Source organism: Neofelis nebulosa, chromosome 10, assembly GCF_028018385.1.
Source record: "Neofelis nebulosa isolate mNeoNeb1 chromosome 10, mNeoNeb1.pri, whole genome shotgun sequence".
NCBI classification, from domain to species: Eukaryota; Metazoa; Chordata; class Mammalia; order Carnivora; family Felidae; genus Neofelis; species Neofelis nebulosa.
In genome coordinates, this window is record NC_080791.1 from 59975844 (window position 1) to 60001180 (window position 25337).

Here is a 25337-nt window from a genome sequence, read left to right on the forward strand (position 1 = left end):
GAAGTGATCATATAGTTTTTGTTTATTATGTTTATTAATTTTCCTATGTTGAATCAACCTTCCAGGATGAATCCCACTTGGTCATGGTTATCATCTTTTCCACATGTTGGTGAATTTGGTTTGCCAAGTATTTGTAAGATTTTTGGGGCTTGAAGGGTACCTGGGTAGCTCAGTCGGTTAAGCGTCTGACTTTGGTTCAGGTCATAATCTCACAGTGTGCGAGTTCAAGCTCCGTGTAGGGCTCTGTGCTGACAACTCAGAATCCTTGGATTCTGTCTCCCTCTCTCTCTGCTTCTTCCCTGTTCATGCTCTGTCTCTGTCTCTCTCTCTCTCAAAAAAATGAATAAACATTTAAAAATTTTTTTAAAGATTTTTGGGATCTAGCTGTACTGGGTTTTTAATCAGATACAGTATCTCTAACTTAAAGGCCAGTTAAATTCTGAAAATTTTAATCAATAAATCATACTTCTCATTAATCTTAATTTTATTCTTCCCAAAAAGAGTCCTTAGAAATAAACTGGTAAAGGGACACCTGGGTGGCTCAGCTGGTTATGTGTCTGACATCTGATTTCAGCTCAGGTCATGATCTCACAGTTTCTGAGTTCAAGCCCCCAGTGTCAGGCTCCGCGCTCACAGTTCAGAGCCTGCTTTGGATTCTCTTTCTCCCTCTCTCTCTGCCTCTCCCCAGTGCACATGCGCTGTCTCTCAAAATAAAAAAAATAAACTTAAAAAAAAAAACCAGAAACTGGTAATGACTCTAAGGACTTTCTCTTTTGCTTTTTGCACAGAAATAGCAATTATCTAATATGGCTCTGAGTTTTAGTGCTCCCTTATTTATTTTAATGAACTACACATCTTTGCCTGACTCCGCTTAAGGAAAAAGCTGAAAGAATATGCTGAAATACAGCTAGTAATTTGTAAGTATTTTCTCCTATACTCCATAGAATGAGTAGAGCCAATGTCACAAAGTATAACTTTTAGTGGCCAATTCTATTCTAGCACATGAAGCAGCTCCTGGTGATAAGGAAATATGCTTGGAAAGAGTAAGTGACTTGCTCAACAGCCCCTCAGTGAGGAGGGAGTAAAGTTTGGACTAGAATCTAGGCTTTAATTATTTACATTTTGCATATTCCTTTCTATATACCGTCAACCCTTAAGAACTACCGTAGAGGTAGAACTTGCTACTTTGATATGATTAGAAGCCTCATTGCTTAGTTCTCTGAATAAGACCTGGAGTTAATTAAAGGTCTGTTTCCTTACCATGGTATTAGTACTTGGCTGTCCTAGTGTGCTGGTATTACCAAAGGAAAAGCCAGTGTTCTGGGTGGTTGTGGCCTGGCCAAATGGTTTACTGAAGAGGCTGGTAGTCTGCTGATTCTGTTGGCCAAAGAGACCACCCGGATTTGTTCCAAACCCAGTTGTACCTTTCAGAAAAAAAGAAATACAGTAAAAATAAATGGAGAAAAGAAAAACCCCCCTCAAATCTCACATTATTCAGTTACTGCAACAACATTAATATTCTTGACTAAATGATGTAGGAAATCTACATATCTACATATCTAAATGATGTAGGAAAATTTCATTCACTACTCAAAACAGATAACCATTTCACTTCCCATCCTTTTTCACCTAACTCTGGATTTAGTTCAGACTTTAATTCTTATAATAATACTCTGACTCCAAGAACCCTGGCTGGGCTAAGTAATCTTTTTTGAGTCCAAAACTTTCTTCTATTTACAAAATACCACACCACACTCAGAATCTGTATGTGTATTTTAACCTTGTTAGATTAAGTTTTTCTTGAGAACAGAGGCTTTCTATTTCACATAGGATACACTGTATTTGATGAGTATGTGGCTAAACTACATCACAGGATACCAAGTCTGAAATGAATGTTAAATGCCACTTAAATATGTATTTATCTGTATATTCGCAGGTGTGTATAAATCTCTGTAAAAGATCACAAAACAGTCCAACTTTTGCGTGTTTTATGGAGGAAAATAATAGCTAGGGGAAGCAAACAAGATACCTTTGGTTACAGACTTTTTTGTGTCTCGTGAACTTTTTATCATACATATGTATTACCTGTACAAAAGTAGTATTTTCATAAAGTAATTTAGTCATCATCATAGACTTCCCTCTTTCATATCCCACATAAAAGCAATCTATCGGCAAATCTCATCAGTTCTATATTCAAACCGGGTCTAGAATCTGACATGTTTACTACCTCCATCTCCTCAGTCAAGCCACTATCATCTCTCACGTGAATGAAGCAACAGCTTTTCTAATTTATTTGCCTTCACCCTTGCCCCCTTAACAATCTTTTTTTCTTGAGTCTTTGAAGTTGAAACACAATGTTATATTAGTTTCAGGTGTACAACCTAGCGACTGGACAAGTCTCTAGGTTATGCTATACTCACAAGTGTAGCTACCACAATCTAAATATAGCAGCGTTCAGATGATCCTTCACTCATAATCACATGACTTCTCTTTCTAAAACTTCTAATGGCTTCCTAACTCAAATAAAAATTCACATCTTGACAATGACCCACAATGTCCTATAAAATATAGTCCTTATATCCCTTAATACTTCCCCTTGGTTCTCATTATCTTTGGAAAAAACTCAGGGTTTTTAGACTTACAGCTTCCTCTGGCTGGAATGTTGTTCCTCCAGATATCTGTATAGCTTTATCCTTCACATTCTTCAGATAGGTCACCTTCCAAATGTCACCTTATCAGTGAGGCCCTTTTTAACCATCTCCATTTACTGTGTATCTCTCCATCCCCATCTACATATCAGACACTCTATTCCTCTGACATCGCTGAATTATTTTATCAAAAAATGACAATTATGTTTTACTTTTAGTTGTCTGTCCCTCCTCAATATGATGCCAAATGCTTACTAGTTCCAAAGGCTGTTTTGTTCTGACCATATGCAAAGCCTGAGTTAGTGGTAGAGGAGCTGAAGAGTCCTGTTGCACTGGAGGTGGCTGGAGAAGACCCAAACAAGCCAGATGTGGTACCTGCTCCCACCTGGTTCTGTGGGCCTTTCCGGTTAGCCTGATAATCCTCTAAACGAAGTTCCTAGAGGAAGGGAAAGCGTATTTCCAATCTTAATATGCAGACAAAAAAATTATTTAGGAAACTAAATACTTAAATTTAGAATTCAACGTTCATGTTCACATAGGAACCATGACTAAAAAACAGAGAAGTACAGAACATGAACTTATCACCATTACAGAAAAACACTTTCATCAGTGTAGAGTGGACACTAAAATCCATACCATAATTACTAAAACCACAGGCCAAAGGACCAATCATATCTTAATTTTAATTTTCTTTTATAAACAGCAATAGTTTCTTTTAGTACAAGGCTATATAATAATCCTATCTACTCCCACCCCAAATATAAAAATTAGCTAGAAATATCAAAGTTTCTGGGACGGGATGAGGGGTTTCAGAAAATTAGGTAAAAAAGGGATACAGTTTAAGAGTTCTAACTCACACGTCAGGGTGTTTCTGTACACTACAATAAATCAAGTACAGTATGGGATATAGAGGAAGCAACAGCTATAACTAGGGATGACACTCAAAATATACAACACACTATCATATTATAGTATGAACAAACTGTAACTTCATGCAACGCCATGGATAAATCTCACAGTGTGGAAAAACAGACTTAGTAGGTAATGTAAGATTCCATCTATATAAAGTTCAAAATGAGCAAAACATGGGCACTCACAATAGTAGTTAGCTTAGGAAGAGGTGGCGGGGTGGGCAGGGGGATTGTGCCTAGGGAGACCGGGCACATGTGGGACATCAGGAATGCTGGTAATGCTCAGTGACTTGATCTGGATCCTGGTAACATGGGTCTGTTCACTTGGTGAAAACTTAGTATGTTGTACACTTATGACTTTGCATGAGTTTACTAAAATCACGTGCATGTCACGTACACACACGTCGCCCAGTATAATGAGAACATACAATCACAATGGACTACTAACAGAACTATACCAGTACAAACAAGCTGAATATTGACCTTCCTAAAACAAGATATGTATAGATAATACATTAATTTTTAAAAATAATTTGCTTGTGGAGCACCTGGCTGGCTCAGTCAGTAGAGCATGTGGCTCTTGATCTTGGTCAGGGTTTTGACTTCAAGCCCCACACTGGGCAAAGAGCTTACTTAAAAAAAATTTGGTTGTTAGTCTTTTACATAAACCCAGTGTGAACCACTGATCCTAAAAATAATCAAAAACAGTTTTAAAAATTGCTTTCCAATAGAATCAGAAGGTTAGGCTGATATTCTGTATTGCATTTTACTGACCTCTAGAGACTTGCTTTCATATTCTTTCATAGCAGTAATACACTGGTGCTTGGTACTGATGTTAGTGCTAACTCCAGCTTTAACCATAGTATCTGTACCAGTCGGAGGCTGTAAAGGAAGATAAAAGCAAATATGAGAGTCTAAAGCAAATGTCTAAGTCTAAACTTTAAATCCCTACTCTCCAGACACAATTCTTCAACCACTGAACTCTACACTATCTAGTCCTGTAGGTCTTTTGCTAAATCAGAGTTTCAATGGCGCTTAATTAAATACATTGCATTTCTGATCTCTCTCCCCTACGTTATCTAAATAAATCAATCACAATAATAGTTATCACAGACATTGAGTCCATAAACAAGCCATCTAATTACATACTAAAATACACTTAATACTGTATGCATAAGGAAAACTTCATCCAATTTACCCAACATGTACATTTAAACCTGAATCTCTGAGTTCTATCTCCTACCCTGCTCTGAAGTATCTGAAAGAAAGAAGAAAGAAATACATAAAATAAAGCGAAGTGTCTGCTTTATAACTGTTGTTGCATTTAAGAAACATGGAAGCCGGGGTTTTTTTTTTCCCCTATAACCTTATGAGAAACAGGCACAATATATAACCAAAGATTTCTACTAGTATTGTCAGTTTCCTCAATTATTACACTTTCCAGGAATTATTTTTCCCTATTATTTATAAAATTTAGGTTTCTAAATTCAATATTATGAATTGCCTTGCCTGAGAAATTCTTCATTTCCTGGAGTAACTTTTAACAAGAAGTTCAGTCAAGACCTACTTTCCCCAGATTTTCTTTAAGCTAACTGCGCCTCCAGCCTACCCTAAGTATCTCCCCAATCGCATCAAATGGTATCTTACATCAAGTAATATTCCATACATTTTCATAAACAAATCTTCCATTCTAACCCTCTGCCCAAGTCTTAAAAAAGCCAAAGAAAACATAAAACTCCATTGCCCCATTTTGCCATTTCATCAACAAGTTTTATTCTTCATTGGCACACAAAATATTTAGGAGTTATTCCATATATCTCCTTAAAGAGGCCCTATTTTCAATAATGGTTGAGCATTCAACCATTCCTTTAGAGCCAAGTTATGAATGCAATAAATACAAGTTCAACATCATTACTACCTGTTGTAATCAGCCTTGTGAATATAAATTTGACTGGGTTAAGCATAATTCAAATACACATAATCTAGATTTATGTTTCATGACTTTTCATATTTACTATATAACTATTTACAGATTTTGTTCTTAACACATCTTAGAAGAGTGAGACTAAGCTGTGCAGAACTGGAAAAAGGAGAAATTTTATGATTCATCCTGCAAAGAAATATACAAATGGGAGAGTAATATATTCTACAAAGACTGGAAAGAAATACTTACATTAAACTTAATCGTAGTCCCAGTGGGAGCAGCTGTAAAACTACTCGGCCCAAAGAGGGAGCCAGATGTACTACCAAAAGGATTGGAGGTGGTATTTGTAGTACCAAAAAGTCCCCCACTGCTGGTACTTGTTCCAAAATCTGTAAATTACAAAGAAAAATAAGATGAAAACAGTTTAAGAATCTGTAAGACATCTTGGAATTGGGCTGTGGCACTATAGATGCATTACTTTCACATACTCAAATTTTCTATCTTACAAATTTCCCTAGTATCTTCAAACAGGTATTTCATATAGACACAGATAAAATTCTAGGCTCAAAACTTTGAAGTGAAACAAAATCTAAATCCCTTTGTCAGCTAAATGTCTATAAAGTTCTTCTTGGGTAAATTTGGAAGAAAGTGAAAAAAAAATAGTGCTCTATTTCATCATAAATTTTATTTCATTTCTCCTTTCTTGTTAAAACTACATGCTGAATGAACCAGTCTTTCTGAAAACATCACAAAAGACTTCAATAGGGTCACAGTGTATTTTATTTACATAATACATATTACATTAATACAAACACATACACATAACCAAAAAGTTCAAAACATATAAATGGTCCTATTAGGGAAACCAAACAGGTTAATATAAAATTCTGCCCAGAAAAATAATTTAGAAAAATTAGTAGGCATCTTGATTGTTTTATAGAATGAATCCTCTAATTACCTTACTTTTCCAAAAAGCTGAGTTTCAAAAAACTCCATAAAAGTGAATTTAACTGTTATCTAAGGAATATATTTTTCAAAGTAAGAGATATTATTTCTCAAGAAGTTATACAAAGGGTGCCAGAAATGTCAGTAAACAATAAAGTTATCTGCCAGTATTTCATAGTAAGTCAGATCCTAATTACCAATTTAAGAGGAATGTGATTTCTCACTGGCAAACTCTTTCTTTTCTAAAAACACGTCCTAATATATGGTTTAAGGTAAACAGGCACATCTCTTTTGAATTAGCACTTTAGATTGCATTTTACATTGTCATCATTAAGTATTTCAATACCCTACAAACTTTCCCTTTGTGAAATACAGATAGCTGGCTAACTTATTCATTCTGCTATACTTCTGTGCTAAGAATGCATCAACTCACAGAGCACACCTGTTCAACCAATAGTGGTTGCCTCAAAGTACGGTGTGGAGAAGTATCCCTAGGCCACATTTAGACTTAAAGAGAAAGAAACCATCAATTAAAATCATCTGCCATGGATAATGAATGGAAGAGTAACCAGGTCATCTCCAGTATTTGTCATTCCTGCTTTAGTCTCTCATAACAAATGTGAAACAGAGGCAAGGAGGTGCCTCTGCAGTACAATACTGATGACTATACACTCCTCCTTGAAATTCTCCTGTCTTAACAACTATGACATCACTCTGACTTGGCTTTCCATATACTATCTGGTCATTCTATATCAGGAGCCTCTTCCTCTGCATATTCCTTAAATAATAATGCTTCTTAGATTTCCACTCATGGGAAGATGTACCCAACCTCCTCATTTAAAGCCTATTAAACTTTTCAATACGTTTTGAAGATTTCCTCTCCCCATGTTTTTGCCATCTGGTAGAGAAAGGAGGTAAATGAACACAGGCAAAAGAAGAAGAAAGAATATATTCAATAAGCAAATCAAATTGTTGGATGCAGAAGTCCAATGATATCCTACTTACTTCCGAAGCCAGTTGGTTTATTTTGTGCAAAGGCATTGTTCTGGGATGAGAAGAGACTAGTCCCTGTACTTGCAGTTCCAAACAAGCTATTTGATGTTCCTGTTGATGTGCCAAACCCAAAGCCAGTGCTTGTGGAAGTAGCTGGCTGACTAAATGAATTAGTACCAAATAATCCTCCTGGGGAGATGGAGAGGGGGAAAAACAGTTAAATAGATGTACTGGAACCACTATATGAAGTCCTATATCAACTACGAATAAACCAACTGTATTCCAAGTAAAACCCCTACCTGGTTTGGTCTGTGAATTTCCAAAGAGGCCTCCAGTATTATTGCTAGAACCAAATGCAGATGTTCCAAAAGCCCCTCCACTAGTAGTACCAAAACCAGTACCTGAAAAAGCAAAATCCAGGGTCAAAACAAAATCTTAAACAGGTGATCCAATGAAAAAGGATTTTAGTATTTCTTAACATTCTGTGTTTCAATACAATCGTTGGTCTTCTCTGAAAATAATTTTTTCAAAAGTCCATCATACTACAAATTACAGTCTTGAAATTAAGCATTGTATTCATTGCCTCAGGTTAAAAAAAAAAGTGAAGTGTGACTTTTCAATAAAGTTATAGATGTTGATGGATTAAAAAAAAAAAGTGCCAACTGAAACCAAAAGGAGTGCAAAGGTAACTAGTGATTATAAGCTACAGACAAAAGTAAAATAATCAGAATTAAAGTGTTCAATTCTCTCCAATCACCATACGTTCCATAGTCACTGGGATGGATGGTCCGTATTTAGGAGAGCACTTCAGAATGACCTGGGAAGGGTTTTCAAAATACACATGTTCAGGTTCCAACCTGAGAGTCTAATTCCATAGTTCTAGGACAGAAAATATGTTCTTTAACAAACAAACAAACAGGGGTGCCTGGGTGGCTCAGTCGGTTAAGCATCCAACTTCAGCTTAGGTCATGATCTTGCAGTTTGTGGGTTACAGCCCTGCATTGGGCTCTGTGCTGACAGCTCAAAGCCTAGAACCTGCTTCAGATTCTATGTCTCCCTCTCTCTCTGCCTCTACCCCGTTCACGCTCTCTCTGTCTCAAAAATAAATAAACGTTAAAAAAAAAAAAATTTTTTTTTAAATTTTTTTAATAAAAATAAAATAAAATAAAAACCAAGGACCTAACAGTGCCTCAGTCAGTTAAGTGTCCAAATCTTGGTTACAGCTCAGGTCATGATCTCACGGTTGGTGAGTCTGAGCCCCGCAGAGGATTCTGTGCTGACAGTGTGGAGCCTGCTTGGGATTCTCTCCCTCTCTCTCTCTCTCTCTCTCTCCCTCTCTCTCTGCCCCTTCCATGCTCTCTCTCAAAATAAGTAAATACACTTAAACAAGTGAACCATCAAAAGTCAAGGACCTATATGCACAGGGTATTTCAAGAAGAGGTCAGAAGAGAGTTAAAAAAATTTTCCTCTATTGTTACAACCCTCACCAGTTAAGAGAAAGCTTCTGAGGATTTGCATTAAAACATACTGTTCAAACACTCATCTCCCCTTAAAAAGAGAAAGATAAAAACAAGACTGGGGGCACCTGGGTCACTCAGTCGGTTGAGTGTCCAAGCCTTGATATCAGTCAGGTCTTGATCCCAGGGTCGTGAGACTGAGCATGGAGCCTGCTTAAGATTCTCTCACGCGCCCTCTGCCCCCTCCCCCATTCATGCATGCTCTCTCTCTTTAAAATAAAAATAAATACCATACAATAAAAAATAAACAAGACTAGTAAAATGCTGATTGATGCAGCTAGGAAATAACATGAAAGTTCATTATACCATTCTTTCTACTTGTGTAAGTATAAAATTTTTAATTTCAAGTTCAAAAGTGAGTAAGTGGTTGCTACAGGCAACTAGTATCATGTACAATACTGAGTGGAAGGGGAAGTGGATCATAGGAGGGCTGGTGGGGATTAGGGACTTTGATATTTTAACAGTTTTGTCACTGAGTATTATTATTCACAGAGCAAATCTCAGAGCAGCTATTCAATAACTGCAATTTTTACTGCAATATAAATAGATTATTTCCTGGCTTGAAAATCTTTAACACACTGTTAACTTTTTGCTACAAAAACCAATTAATAGGGGTGCCTGGGTGGCTCAGTCGGTTGAGTGACTGACTTTGGCTCAGGTCATGATCTCACAGCTTGTGAGTTCAAGCCCTGCGTCGGGCTCTGCTCTGACAGCTCGGAGCCTGGAGCCTGCTTCGGATTCTGCCCTAACCCACTCGCATTCTGTCTCTGTCTCTCTCAAAAATAAATAAACATTAAAAAAAATTTTTTTAAAAACAAAACAAAAACCAATTAAAAAAATATTTCAAGTATGGGGTGCCTGGCTGGCTCTTCAGTAAAGCATGTGACTCTTGGTCTCAAGGTCATGAGTTCAACCCCCATGCTGGGCCTGGAGCCTACATTTCAAGTACCTTTTTATTTTTTATTTTTGAGAGAGAAAGAGAGAAAGCAAGCAAGCAAGCAGGGGAGGGGCGAGAGAGAGAGACACACACACAGAATCTGAAGCAGGCTTCAGGCTCTAAGCTGTCAGCACAGAGCCCGACACAGGACTGGAACCCATGAACCATGAGATCATGACCTGAGCCAAAGTTGGACGCTCAACCTACTGAACCACCCAGGCGTCCCACAAGTACCTTCTACTAATGATCAAAGAACCACAGAAACTCGAAACTTAATTCTATTCTCTTAAAAAATTTTAACAAGATCGTATCATCCAATCAGTTAAAAAAAATTTTTTTAAGTTTATTTTGAGAGTGAGAGAGAGAGAGAGAGAGAGAGAGCAAGCAGGGGAAGGGCAGAGAGAGTGGAAGAGAATATCCCAATATATTGGGGCTCAAACTCACAAACTGTAGATCGTGACCTCAGTGGAAACCAAGAGTCTGATGCTCAACCAACTGAGCCACCCAGGCGCCCTCTCAGTCATGTTTTAAAATAGAAGTAGTGATGGTGGGCATCTTTATTTGATTTCTTTTTTTTAATGTTTATTTATTTTTGAGAGAGAGTGTGCAGGGGAGGGGCAGAGAGACAGGGAGACAGAGGATCCAAAGCAGGCTCTGTCCTAACAGCAGAGAGCCCAATGTGGGGCTTGAACCCACAAACTAGGAGATCATGACCTGAGCTGAAGTTGGGACGCTTAACCGACTGAGCCACCCAGGCACCCCTATCTGGTCATTTTTCAAAGAAAATTTGTTATAAAAACCAAAGTATGAATAAAATTCCTGTCTAAAGCTATCAGAATGGATTTGTTCTTTTAAAAAATGTATTTATTCACATATAATTAACACACAGTGTTACCCTAGTTTCAGACTTTCATTCGTTTCAGACCCTGTATTTAAGAGTCTGTTCTTTTGTCCCTTTTTCCTTTGTTCATTTGTTTTGTTTCTTAAATTCCACATATGAGTGAAATCATATGGTATTTGTCTCTCCCTGACTTATTTCACTTAGCATTATACCTCTAGGTCCATCCATGTTGTTGCAAATGGCAAGATCTCATTCTTTTTTATGACTAATATTCCATTGTATATATACACCACATCTTCTTTATCCATTCATTTATTGATGGACACTGGGTTGTTTCTGTATCTTTGCTATCGTAAATAACACTGCAATAAACATAGGGGTACATATATCTTTTCAAATTGGTGTTTTGGTTTTCTTTGGGTGAACATCCAGCAGTGGAATTACTGGATCTTAAGGTAATTTTGCTTGTAATTTTTTGAGGAACTTCCCTACTGTTTTCCACAGTGGCTGCACCATTTTGCATTACCACCAACAGTGCACGAGGGTTCCTTTTACTCCATATCCTCACCAACATTTGTTATATCTTGTGTTTTTTATTTCAGCCATCAGAATGGATTTGTTCTTAATAAGAATAGCTTAATATTTTCCCCCTTTTGTTCTTTTGTAAAACTTACTCTGCCCAAATGTTGAAGTTGTGCCAAAGCCACCAGTGCCACCCCCAAAGGGCGTTCCAAATGACTTATTAAACATCTTCAAAATGAGTCTTTGCTTCAGATAGCTGAAAGAAGAAAAAAATATCACTTTTTAAAGACCACAGAATTAATTCTTTCAAAAAATATGACATTTTACAAGTTGAGGCCCATTCAAACTATAGCATAATCTTTAATCTCATTCAATATCCTAAAACTCTATAATGATAAAAGATCTTCTAAAATTGAGCTGAATTATCAGTACCATAATGTGAGATTAAACTTCAGATCCCACCAATAATCAACCATCCCTTTAAAACCATGTTTTTAAACTTTTTTTTAAAGCTCCCTTTTTTTTTTTAAATTTTTTTTTTTTCAACTTTTATTTTTTTTTGGGACAGAGAGAGACAGAGCATGAACGGGGGAGGGACAGAGAGAGAGGGAGACACAGAATCGGAAACAGGCTCCAGGCTCTGAGCCATCAGCCCAGAGCCTGACGCGGGGCTCGAACTCACGGACCGTGAGATCGTGACCTGGCTGAAGTCGGACGCTTAACCGACTGCGCCACCCAGGCGCCCCTAAAGCTCCCTTTTAATGAAGGATTCAGGTCCACTATGCCAGATCTAGGAGGTTATGCACAATATCCATTAAAAATTACAATGATATTCTGCTATTACAATCACTTGAGAAATTAAAATTTTTGTTAGGCTTTATTTTCTATAGTTTGCATTGCAAAAAGGTTTTTTGCCTTATTATTATTATTTTGGTATATAAAATGTTACAATATTAAATGTTACTTAAACTATGCATACCCCTCCCCCCATCTCCAAATGCCAGAGAGTCTGGTGCTCTGACATTCTCTTTGAGTCTTACTTCTTAAGACCATTCTTTATGGTCCCCTACTTTTCTATCTTTGGAAACATTACAGAAAATCTTTGGTGAAACCCCCTCCACCTCATATGAATGATTCTCCTGCAGTATCTAAACTATGTACTTAATGAGTTGGACCAAAGTGTTTCAAGAAGTACAAAAGAGAAGTTTGCTCTCCCTTAGATTTGACCAAAAAACAAGTTAAAGGTATAGTTTATTCCAAAGTAAACACTGTCCCCCTCATAAATTTTCCTTAAACTTAAGATATCTGCTACCACTTACCTATCAGCAGACAAGAAAATACTGAGTAAACTATGTACTTTTAATATAAAAACTCAAAAACAGCCAATCGTGCTTATCTGGATTCTGTGACAGGTAGGATGATTTTTCTATTATATACACATGATGGAACAGTTTTTTCTTCTAGTAAAATCATGCCTCATTCATATAATAGAATTAAATACAACATTTGGAAGCGCTCCCCACAATGTTCCAGTGTCCCTTTAGTACTTCCAGCTATTCCAACAACCGAAACATTCTGTGCAACATTGGAAAAGATGAAGCTGTCCCTAAATACCTAATGGTTTTATAGAAATCAACATTCTGTCCCCTAAACTCTCCTACAAAAAAAAATTCCAACACTTAATTCTTTATCCACATCCATGAATTTAATAACTCTAATTAAACAAAGCTCAGTGAACCACTGGTTCAAGAGAGCCACATCAGAATTAGCTGACAAGCTTTTCAAAATAAAACCCCCCAGGCCCTATTCTAGAAATGAGGACCAAAATGTCCAGGGTTAGGATATAGACATTTGTATTTTGAAAGGTTCAAGTGACTCTAATGCATTCTCGTGGAACTAGAGACTATATTTCATGTAATCATCATTTCTCTTTCAGTAACGAGATCTGCTTGAAGTTTCCTCTCTTCTCAATTTAACAGATGTCACAAAGTGACAGACTGGGCCTTCAGCCTATTAACTGGTAACTCTCCTTTCCAGGGAAAATATTCTTGGAAGCTCAGCAGAAGTCTAGACCTGGCTATGGGTCTATCTATCTATACATTTGTTTTTCAACAGTGCATTCAGAATTGACAGTTGTGCTAGGGGTTAGATGTCTGGACAGTTCCATTTTGACCACAATCCCTCTCATACTGCTGTCTTGAGTCAGAGCCCCTATACACTCACTTTACTGTATCTGTTGAATAAATTTTTTGACCTATCATCAGCACAGCAAAAAACTGTGAACTGTAATAAAGTTATTACAATAATTTTGCCATCCATTTTCTTATTCACCCCCACAATCAGAAATCTGTTCATGTAAATCTGACATCTACAGAGCAGACATGTCCGGATTTAAAAGCCAAGTAATAGTTTTCCTCTGTGACATTCATCCTTATGTTGAAGATTTTAATGTTAATTTGGGTTTCATAGTACTGAATTCTACAGACCAAACCCACAGCTCCATAACAATCAAAATTTGTTTTTAATAATCTTATCCTAACAAAAACCTAACCTCACACATGTATTTCACAAAGGGATTTTTTTTTTTTTAATTTTTTTTTTTCAACGTTTTTTATTTATTTTTGGGACAGAGAGAGACAGAGCATGAACGGGGCAGGGGCAGAGAGAGAGGGAGACACAGAATCGGAAACAGGCTCCAGGCTCCGAGCCATCAGCCCAGAGCCTGACGCGGGGCTCGAACCCAACAAAGGGATTTTAAGTAGCAATAAAATACCCTGGAAAACACCTAACAGTATATAGGCTCTTATATATTATCTCAACAATCCTAATATGATGGCATTATGTATCACTACCTGTACTTTCAGGATGAAAAAAACAGGATCAAGTGTTTACCAAATTTCCCAAGGTCAAAGAAGTAGTGAGTGGAAAAACCTCAGTTTAACCTATCTTCTGACTCCCCATAGATACCCTCAATCCTAGGAGAGAACATACTAAGCAATAAACAATAACGTGTTCAGTGTTAAGGAAATTCATCTGTTCCAGACTCAAGAATGAGGGGCAATGCCGGTAACAAAATCTAATTTAGACTCCTAGAATAAAAGCTTCTCATTCAAGCTCAGCCTATCTTTCTGACTCAAGGATGAGAGACAACGCTGGAACCAAAATCCAATTTGGATTCCTAGAATAAAAGCTTCTCACTCAAGCTCAGCCTATCTTTTTGGTTCTGGACACAATGAGCTTGGCTTAATCTCAAACCTGATCATACTGGGACTTAAATTGGTTTTGTTTTTTTTTTAATTATCACCATGGAAACAAATCAAGATTTTTGCAAATGACCTCATGATTTTCATTACAATTGGCAGAAACTGAATAACGGCTAATGCATTTACCTCTCTGCCCTTCAAATAAATCATTTTCCTGCCTATGTTATGAAATCTCAGTGACTCAATGAAAGATGCCCCCTTCCTTACACTTACTCCTTCCAAACAACCTAATTCATTCTTCAAAACCTAGCTCAAATGTCATCTCTTCTATAAGCCTTTCCTAACTTCCTCTAACAATTAGTTATTCTGCTGAGCTTACACAGCTCATAATGATTTGTTTACAAGTATCCATGTTGACTCTGACTATAGCGGACACTGTTATAATACCAACTACACAGATCTGTTATAATACCAACTACACAGATCTCCGTTCAAGACCGAAGGATTTGTTGTCCCGGCTGCTGAGAAGTACTACCGAAAGATAACCCTCAGTTGTCAGTCCTGTTCAGAACTGCCTCTGCTGAAGAGCTACCTTACCCAATGTCATATCCTCTTCCCAGGACCAGCCCATATGCAAAATCAGGCCTCTTAACTCCAACTAAGGGTAACTTTAAAGGCTCTTCCTGGCTTCACATTCTCCTCAGGATTGGTTGAGTCCTTCATTAAGATCGTATCACAACTCAATTTCCTCTTCTCTCCCAACGTGCTGATCCTAAGAGCACTGTCTAATAAAACTCATGCAGGACTACCTCCAGTTCAGAGTCTGCTGCCCAGGGAGCTCACCTTCTAAAATCTCCAACTCTCCCTAATACACAATGAACTTGTCTGGGTAATGGACAGTATCATTTGTTTACTATCCCAGAACCTAACATAGGGTCTGAAACATACAGTTGACCTTTAAATAATGCAGTAGGTGTTCTAACTTTTGACTCCCCCAAAACTTAAGTACTTAATAACCCACTATTGACTGGAAGCCTTACCAATAACAAACAGTTCTTTAACACATATTTTGTATATGTATCATGTACTGCATTCTTTTTTAAAAATGTTTATTTGAGAGAGAGAGCTAAAGAGCACATGCACACACACAAAGGAGGGGCAGGGAAAGAGAGAATCCCAAGCAGACTCTGTGCTGCCAATGCAGAGCCTGACTCAGGACTCAATCTTACGAACCATGAGACCATGACCTGAGCCAAAATCAAGAGTCAGATGCTTAACCGACTCAGTCCCCCAGGCGCCCATACTTACTGCATTCTTACAGTAAAGTGAGCTAGGGAAAAGAAAATGTTAAAGTCATAAGAGAAAATACATTTACAGTACTCTCTCATATTTACTGAAATAATGCCACATGTAAGTGGACAAGTGCAGTTAAAACGCTTGTTCAAGGGTAAACTGTACTCATTTTCTAAATTAATGACAATCACGTTTTTTTTGTTGCGTTTTGTTTTTGAGAGAGAGAACACAAGAGGGGGAGGGGAAGAGAGAGGGAGACGAAGATCCAAAGCGGATTCTGCACCAATAGACTGACTGTAGTGAGCCGGAGGCAGGGCTCGAACTCACGAACCATGAGATCATGACCTGAGCTGAAGTCAGACTCTTAACCCACTGGGCCACCCAGGTGCCCCTAGTGTTTTTTAAGCACAGGCTGAATGATCAAGGTACTTTAGAAGTAACTTCTAACTTAAAATCATGTTTCATGAATTCTCACAACAAATGAAAGCCATGGAAGGGAAGATTCTTGGTAGAATCTGTCATTTAATTAAGAGGTTGCAAAAAGGAAGCAATCACAAAAGGCTGGATACGACTGGCAGACAATTCTTTGTTTGACCTGTTATAAATATGGCATATTTCACATATACCTAAGTATGCATGTACATAGAAATGTTTGTGTGTGTATGTATACATTAGCTCAAACTAGCTGATAACATTTAAAACAGGGCTATGGCAGAAAAATAGATTTTGGGCCTCTCATAAAAAAACCTAATGATTAAGCAAACTAGAACTGTAATCATCCAATAATAGCCTGGAGTTTTAGTAGCAAATGTCCCCTTTGGTAAGAGCCATATAATCTTTAATCTCCAATGTGCCACAATACCTACCCAACATCACTTATTTCCATCAGGTGCCTGGCCTCAACAGATTTTGAGTTTGTAACTTCTGATATAACCTGAGAAAGGACCCACACATTTAAAACTGGAAGATCAGGTAAGTGCCAAGAAGCACAAGTCGTCAAAATTAGGTCAGAATCTGAGCAGGAAATGTGAGGGAAAATTTGTGGGTATTTAGAATCTGAACTGGACCATAGGGAATTAGAAAGAGGGGAAATGAGCACCAGATAAATAAGGTACACAGGTTAAGAATGGGTATTTGTGTACCTATCTTATCTGGCCTTTTATTTTAATATCAAAGGCCAGCTTCCCTCATATGATAAGCATATAATATACTTATCAGCATAAACATATAATGTGCTTATCAGTTCATTAGGTAGTGATGTAATTAACCTTAAATTACCCAACTAAAGGAATAAACCAGAGCACTCCGCTACATACGTACCCAGAATATGGTATATCAAGAATAGGACACCACCAGAACATTTGGACAAAGTTACCCCTATGAGAGTTATTTCAAGGAAAAGATGCTTAATGAAAAAAGCAAACTGCAAAAAGATACACTTGGCAGCTTACGTACAATAGAAAAAAACAATACACTGTTATTTATGGATATGCATATACATAGTCAAAGTAAAGAGGGAGACTAGAAAAAATACATTAAAGTGGTTGCCTCTAGAGAAAAGAAGGTAAATGAGACATGGGGCAGAGAATTCGGAGGACCCAAACTTTTCCATCATGTTTATTTCCTCTATTAAAGCAACAACAAAAGATCTAGATGACGTAGACAGATATCTGCACTAACTCTATTTTTCCATTAAAAAAAAAAAAGTAAGGGGGTGCCCGGGTGGCTCATTGGTTAAGCGTCTGACTCTTGATTTCAGCTCATGTCATGATCCCAGGGTCGTGGGATTAAGCCCTGTGTTGGGCTCTGAGCTGAGTGTGGAGCCTCCCTAGAAATTTCTTTCTCCCCCTTTCTCCCCTGCTTGCACCCTCTCTCAAAAAATAAACAAACAAATAAGTAACGAATTATCTCACATAAACCTCCCAAGAATCCAAAGAGGTAGGTATTTTTATCCATATTTTACAGTGGTGAAATTGAGGCACAAGAAGTCACTTGCCAAGGACCACAAAGCTATTTTTGACTCCACAAAGCTACTTTTTTTATTTTGAGAGAGCATGCACACAAGGTGGGGAGGGACTGAGAGAGGGGTGGGGGGGGCGGGGGGAGAGAGAATCCCAAGCAGGCTCCATGCTGCCATTGCAGAGCCCAACACAGGGCTCAATCTCACGGAACTGTGAGATCATGACCTGAGCAGAAACCAAGTGTCAGACGCTTAACCCACTAAGCCACCCAGGCGCCCCTCCACAAAGCTACTTTTGACTATTAGCTGTGCATACAGAGCCCAGAGCTCCTAGACAATGAACTAAAAGGAAAAATCACTTTGCATTCACTAAATAAGGAAGCTATAACCCCCAAGTTTGGCAATTGTGATCTAGCACCATCAGGAGAAAGAGACACTTCTCTGGCAAACGTGAGATTTCTGGTCATCAGAAAGGTAATCGCTCTTATAGATTGATAATTTATATCACCTAGATGAACTTTCCTCCAAAGATTACTTCATGGATGGATTTATCTACACTCATTACAGGGTTTTTTTTTGGATAAGATATATTTGGAAAGAAAAAATTAAAATGAAATAGTGCCATACAGAAAAAGACAATGCCCTTAAATTTACTTTGCTCTCTGTGTTACATCTTTTAATTAATAATTCAGACTGTCAGATACAAGAAAGAGGCAGCTTTAATAACAGACACCAGTGTCCAGTATTCCCCCACTGTCCCAAATAAAGCTTAATAACCTGACATATCTCCAACTTTTATGAGCTTTGTGAACTCTGGGCATGACAAAACTTAGTCGTCTTTCAGAAAAGTGGTGGACAGACCCTAAAACATGGTTACAACCCAGCAATTGCCAACTTTGAGTGGCATCTGAATGACTAAGCAAGCTTGCTGCTCTCTGACAACAGAAAGTTACACAACTGGGAAGTAATTTTTCCTTTCCCCTTCACTGAGTTCCTTTGTACCAAACTCAGTAAAGAGCAAAAACAATAAATAATTGTTAGATGAATGAACTAGTACTTCTCAGTTTATAAAGTACTTTTTCATTTATCCTCTCCTCTAATCTTCACAAAAATACTAGAATATTCTGGTGGGAATTATCATCCAGAGTTAAACTGAAAGGAAAAATGTTCACTTTTGCCTTGAATGGGAGAGGAAGGATGGAGAGTTAGCTAGAATTCCAGAAGTTGACGTAGTCTTAATCACCTAATATCACATCCCAGCAAAACCATCTGCTATCTTCTTGTTTTACTGTATCCCTATGATCAATCCCAGATCAAGTCATTCCTTTTATTAGAACATTCGTTTTTCTCCCCTAAAAACTATGTCCCCCCCCCCTTTTTTTTTCTAAAAATTGCTGTTCAGGGGTCCCTGGCTGGTTCAGTCAGTAGAGCATGCGACTCTTGATCTCGGAGTTGTAAGTTTGAGCCCCATGGTGGGCGTAGCAATTACTTAAAAAAAAAGAAAATCTTAAAAAATTTTTTAAATAAAAATTGCCATTCAAGCCTCACCTACTTCACACTGTCCTAGATTAGAACCTTCAGACTCTTATCAGTATGAAAACATATCCCCACCCCTCTCCCTTTCCAAACCCGATTACATAATTACAAACTAATACCTCCCAGCTGCTTTTAGTTATGCAATATATTTGTTGTCATACCTGCCACTTGAGTGTCTGAGTTGTTTGCCGCTCTAGTAAAAAGCATCTGGATTTTGCTCAATTTCTTCCATTAGGCTGTAAATTAATTAAAAATAGTCTATATTATCTAATACAACTCCTTTCTTCACAGTGCTGAGCACCATTTTTCATCCTCTTAACATAACGTTCATTTTATAAAGTAGTGAAGAGTACATCAGCTTTGGAGTGAGACAAATCTGTATTTAAAACTCTCCGCCACCTACTATCTTTGCAATTTTCTGTAAATCTAAAATTAATTCAAAATTTAAAGTTAAAAAAGGAATTTAAACCACCCTGCCACTTGCTACCGTGTAACTGTATTTGTCATAATAATATTCAACCTCTTAGACCTCAATTTCTACAATTAAACAATAGGGATTATCTGGCCTACACTAAAGGACAAAAAGGTCTCAAACTAGAGCGCCTCAAAGGTAGGGTTTTTTTTTTAAGTAATCGCTACACCCAAAATGAGACTTGAACTTATAACCCCAAAAGAGACGTGCTCCAGTGACTGAACCAGCCAGAGGCCCCAAAAGCAGGTTTTTCTTTAGCTTTTCAAAATATATTTTACAATAAAGTGTAAATTAATTTCCCCTCCCTCTAAGCCTTGACTGCTCAATGCCTCGTTAAAAAAACCACACATAAAATGATTTCCCAATACTTCACTGTCGCCTACTGACCATTTAATACAACCATAAAATATCACTGTAAACAAAAACAAACACCCCCTCCACACACAACACACACACACACAGAGGTCACTCTGATCATTCACTCTCTTCCACTCAACTCACATCCTTATCCTTAGTCTTATTCCCAACAGGACACCTTTAATCTACAAATCCATTCACCTATTTCTTCCTAAGAAGCTTAATCCACCAAGAAGGGTTAGGTGTGTAGATATCAGAAATCTGTGTCAAAGCAGCATGTGGAAGCAAGGTATGAAGCGATTACTAACTGCAAAATGCATTCATGGAGGATGAACTGTTCCCTTCCTGAAAAAGTTCTAATTCACTCAGTTCTTTCTTCCTTTGATTAGTGGCTTTTAAGTATTTTTAGCTATGGAACCCAATACATAAAACAGACATAAGGAGAAGCTGCTCTAGCTGAAGTAAAGAATAGGTACAGTAGAACCCTACCAGCTGAGCCCTCTCAAAGAAGCTTAGGGCTGTAGGAACCAGTGTGAAAAATCATTGTCCTTTCTAGATTAGTGGTTTTTTTTTTTTAATTTACATCCAAGTTAGTTAGCATATATTGCAATAATGATTTCAGGAGTAGAATTCAGTGATTCATCCCCCATGTGTAACACCCAGTGCTCATCCCAACAAGTGCCCTCCTTAACGCCCCTTGCCCATTTAGCCCATCCCCCACCCCACAACTCCTCCAGCCACCCTCAGTTTGTTCTCTGTACTTTAGAGTCTGTTTTGTCCTCCTCCCTGTTTTTATATTAATTTTGCTTCCCTTCCCTTATGTTCATCTGTTTTGTATCTTAAATTCCATATATGAGTGAAGTCATATGATATTTGTCTTTCTCTAATTTCACTTAGCATAATACACTCTAGTTCCATCCATGTTGTTGCAAATGTAGATTAATGGTTCTGAAAGTGAGGTCTGAAGGCCCCTAAAAGTCTCTGAGACCTCTTCGAGGATGTCCACGAAGTCAAAACTATTTTCATAATAATACTAAAACATTAACTTTCTTTTTTTAAACTGTACTAACCTCAGCACTGAGTTGCAAAACCAATGATATATAAAACTGCTGGAACCGGGGCACCTGGGTGGCTCAGTCAGTTAAGCAGTTAAGCATCTCACTTCAGCTCAGGTCATGATCTTGTGGTTTGTGGTTTGAGCCCCGCGTCAGGCTCTGTGCTGACAGCTCAGAGCCTGGAGCCTGCTTCAGATTCTGTGGGTCTCCCTCTCTCTGTGCCCCTCCCCTGCTTGTGCTCTGTCTCTCTCTCTCTCTCTCTCCACCCCCCCTCAAAAATAAGTAAACATTGAAAAAAATATTTAAAACAAACCTGCTGTTTCGTGCTGGAACCTGAGCATGAATCAGGACAATGACCCAAGCTCTAAAATAGTCACTAAATTCTTCACTGCCACCCACTTACAGCACACAAAAAAAATCCACTTTCACTTGAATGCCTTTGATGAAGCAGTAAAAACTGATTGTATTAATTCTTGATATTTCGGCATACATCTTTTTAAAAAATGTTTATTTATTTTGAGAAAGAGTGTGGGAAGGAGTGAGGGAGGGGCGGAGAGCGATGGAGAGAGATAATCCAAGCAGGCTCCAGATCCCACAAATCTCAAGTTCATGACATGAGCCGAAATCAAGAGTCGGATTTTTTTTTCTTTTTTTTAATGTTTGAGAGAGAGACAGAGCACGAGCAGGGAAGAGGCAGAGAGAAAGACACAGAATCTGAAGGAGGCTCCAGGCTCCTCTGTCAGCACAGAGCCCGACTCGGGGTTGGAACTCATGGACCACAAGATCATGACCTAAGATGAAGTCAGATGCTTAACCAACTGAGCCACCCAAGTGTTTCACATCTTTTTAATACTCCGTGATTATTCTTTGAGATGAAATGGGAAATACTCAAAAGCACTTCTTGTAAATGGAAACACAAGGGCTATCTCAAAGAAAAACACTTGTGTGATTACCTGAGTAGAAAGCTGAACCAGCTGATTTTTTCATGAAACACCATTTTTACTTCAGAGAATAAACGATAAACTATGGTTATTGAGACTTGAAACAAAAATTAGAATTATGTCTACCACTATGAGCTTGCCAACTTCCCAATTGTTAAAAGACTTAGCTGATGAGATGGGTGGAAATGTTAACAACTTTATAATTAAATTTGTCAACATTTGGAAGAGGTACATAACCCGGTGAACCAATAATTTCGAAATGATCAATGTATGAAGTCATAAAATCATGCATGGTAAACATTCAAAGTACAAGACAGACCAATGAATTTTAATGTAACACTGCACAAAAGTTCAATAATATGGTTTCAGATTCCATATTGCAACAAATCTTTAGAAACGTGTTAAGTATAGTGTCAAAGGAGAATACCTACAATTACTTGAAAAGGTTATTAAAACATTCCTCCCTTTTCCACCCTTTTCTGTATGAGGCAGGATTTTCTTAACATTCTTCAACCAAAACAACTTATCAACTATCTAATGCAAAAGATCTGCAAATCCAGTGGTCCTCTATTAAGCCTGACATCAAAGAGATTTACAAACATGTAAAACAACCCCACTCTCGGGGTTCATTTTTTAAATGAAATTGTTAACAAATGAGATTATTTCTTTAAGTCAATAAATCTTTAAAACTTTTAATTTGTATGGGGTACCTGGGTAACTCAGTCGGTTATGCGTCCAACTTTGGCTCAGGTCATGATCTCACAGCTCGGGAGTTCAGGCCCAGTGTCAGGCTCTGTGCTGACAGCTCAGAGCCTGGAGCCTGCTTCGGATTCTGTGTCTCCCTCTCCCTCTGCCCCTTCCCCGCTCACCCTGTCTCTCTCTCTGTCTCTCTCTCTCAAAAATAAATAAATATTTAAAAAAAATTTTTTTTAATTTTAATTTTCTAGTGCAGTAAATAAGAGTAGATATAACCCATATAAACAAAGGCTCTCTGGAGTATTCAATAATTTTTAGAAGTATAAAGGAGTCCAAAGACCTCAAATTTTGAGAACTGCTGTACTAGAGTATTCCTACAGCCTCCTTCTAATTCATTTGCCAGATTCCAGTTTGACATCTTCCAATTTACACTACTACTCACCAGCTTAAACTCACTCTTAGTATCAGACTTAGGTAATTAGAGCTATATTTTAAGAAATAATTTTCATTTCTCTACTACAAAACTGCATTACACTGAATTAAGTACAAACTCTTCAATATGACAATTCAGTGTCAGTACAAAAGGACAAGACTTCTGATCAATGCGTATTCATATGACATCAAATGTATCAGTAATATGAAAGATAATGGATTCCACAGCATCACATTTAATCGCATCAATTTAACTACAAGCTCTTTTGCCCTCTTCCACAAAAAGAGAACTAGATATTGCTTTATTTACCCAATGGCCTATCCCCTTTCAAAAAGACCTTGATTTCTATCCCAGAGAAAGGGAGGCTACCACGGAAATAAAGGAAACTAAAGAAAGTTACTCTAGGACTCTCAGCTTTTCAGCTGCCTGATACCAGATTTTGACAATTTAAGGGTTTTTCAAGGACAGTTTGACAAAATGTAAGCATCTGTACAGCTGACTTTACAAGCATACACTAGGTAAGATAAAGGTATGACTTTATTGAAATACTGGTAATGTATTCTCAAGAGCAGTGATCTCCCAATCCAGGCAATTTTGCTTCCCAGTGGATATCTAACAATGTTTAGAAACCTTCTTAATTGTTACAACTTGGGGAGGGGGTATTATGGGTATCTAATGGGTAGAGGTGGGGAATGCTGTTAACTATCCACCAATACACAACATAGCTCCCAGACAAAAAGAATTATCTGGCCCAAAATTTCAACAGTGTTCATTCAGGATGAAAAATCTTCTCTAGAGACATGTGATGCCAAATACTTAGGTTCAATTCCAAACCCAAAGAAATGCACCAAATTCTCAAAAACCGTTGTTTACATGCCTTGCCTCTAATATTTATATTGTTAAATTAATTTCTTTCTAACCTTTCAACAAATTGCATAATTACAATGCTCTATGTAATACAATGTGCTCTCTATTGGAAATTAAACATCAGAACTACTATCCCTTACTTCCTAGGTTCATTGCTACAATAAAAATATCACAATATCACAAAAAAATACCCAATTTCTTCCAAGCCGTAAATTTGGTTCCCTAAAAGTTCTATTTGCTCTTAACTATCTATGAGCTAGTAGACATGAATGAAGTCAGATACCAAAGTACCATGTAACATACAAACAGTATGGGTCATCTTATCTAGGCCCCATATTTCAGGAGCACACATATACTCAGTCTTTTTATAGGCTATTTTTAGGTTTAACTGCTCCATATTTGTTTATCCCTTCAAGGAAAAACTACTTGGCCTACTATGTGCCAAGCAACTTGAATACAAAGACAAAAATATTTACCACAGTCTAAATAAGATAAACAGCTAAAATACAAAATGATTTGTGCTATAAATAGAAGTATCAAATAAGTGTTAGGGAAGCTTACAGGAGACAGAATGCCAGGAAAGGCTTCCCAGAAGAGGGTGACGCTTGAACTGAGAAAATGTCACAGAAAATACACGGTTCACATCTCAGTGTTTAAACTACTACTCCTCTGCTCTTATGCACTAGTTTTGTTTTTGCTTCGTCATCTAAACAAGAGCAAAGTGATGATCTGACCAATGTAAATAGATCAAAGTGGCAACTTTCAATTCAATTTCATCCAATCTTAATGAAGAGTCAAAAAATAATTCTATCAAAGTATTTCCCAGTACCTCCAATTTGTCCAAGTTGTTTTTTTTTTAATATCCTAACTTCTTCCTCCAAGTAAACATACCATCTGTCACCCAGTTAACCAGCACTTTTCTGAATTTATAAGACTGTCAGAGATCATGATCACTGCTCTTTTCTTTCTTCCAGTTAGTTTCCTCTTCCGAACACAGTTTCATTTTCTCATCTTACTCTACTGCAATACTTTGAATTCTGTACCAGAAAGGAACCATGAGTTCCGAGGTACCAGAACTACAAAATAACTGCTGCCTCTCTTTCTAAGCCTTGTCTATATTTCTTGCTTTCTATTCCAATGCTTCTGTGAGTCACTAACTGGACTCTCTTCTGAGTCCCCAGCAGCTGATACAAATAAAAATTTCAGATTTGAAACAGGAAGCTAGCCAAAGACATGTATGTAGTCCTATCGATTCGTTTCCAATACGTTACATCATTGACATTCTT

The 25337-nt window shown here is 37.6% G+C and overlaps 1 protein-coding gene across 7 annotated transcripts in view; it reads right to left on the reverse strand.

Annotated features, from left to right (window-relative positions):
- NUP98 (nucleoporin 98 and 96 precursor) overlaps nt 1-25337 on the reverse strand; it is a 117551-nt gene that overhangs the window by 90981 nt on the left and 1233 nt on the right. For 6 of the 7 annotated variants that reach the window (XM_058687905.1, XM_058687904.1, XM_058687903.1 and 3 more), the window contains exons 2-8: nt 11391-11494; nt 7721-7822; nt 7434-7610; nt 5733-5872; nt 4334-4441; nt 2904-3084; nt 1261-1424 (exon numbers count right to left, since the gene is read on the reverse strand). In XM_058687905.1, coding sequence (XP_058543888.1) covers nt 1261-1424; nt 2904-3084; nt 4334-4441; nt 5733-5872; nt 7434-7610; nt 7721-7822; nt 11391-11466 — 948 coding nt within the window. In that variant the 5' untranslated portion in view covers nt 11467-11494. Of the gene's footprint in view, nt 1-1260; nt 1425-2903; nt 3085-4333; nt 4442-5732; nt 5873-7433; nt 7611-7720; nt 7823-11390; nt 11495-19391; nt 19467-25337 lie in introns of all 7 variants that reach the window. The other variant, XM_058687900.1, reaches the window with a different exon arrangement.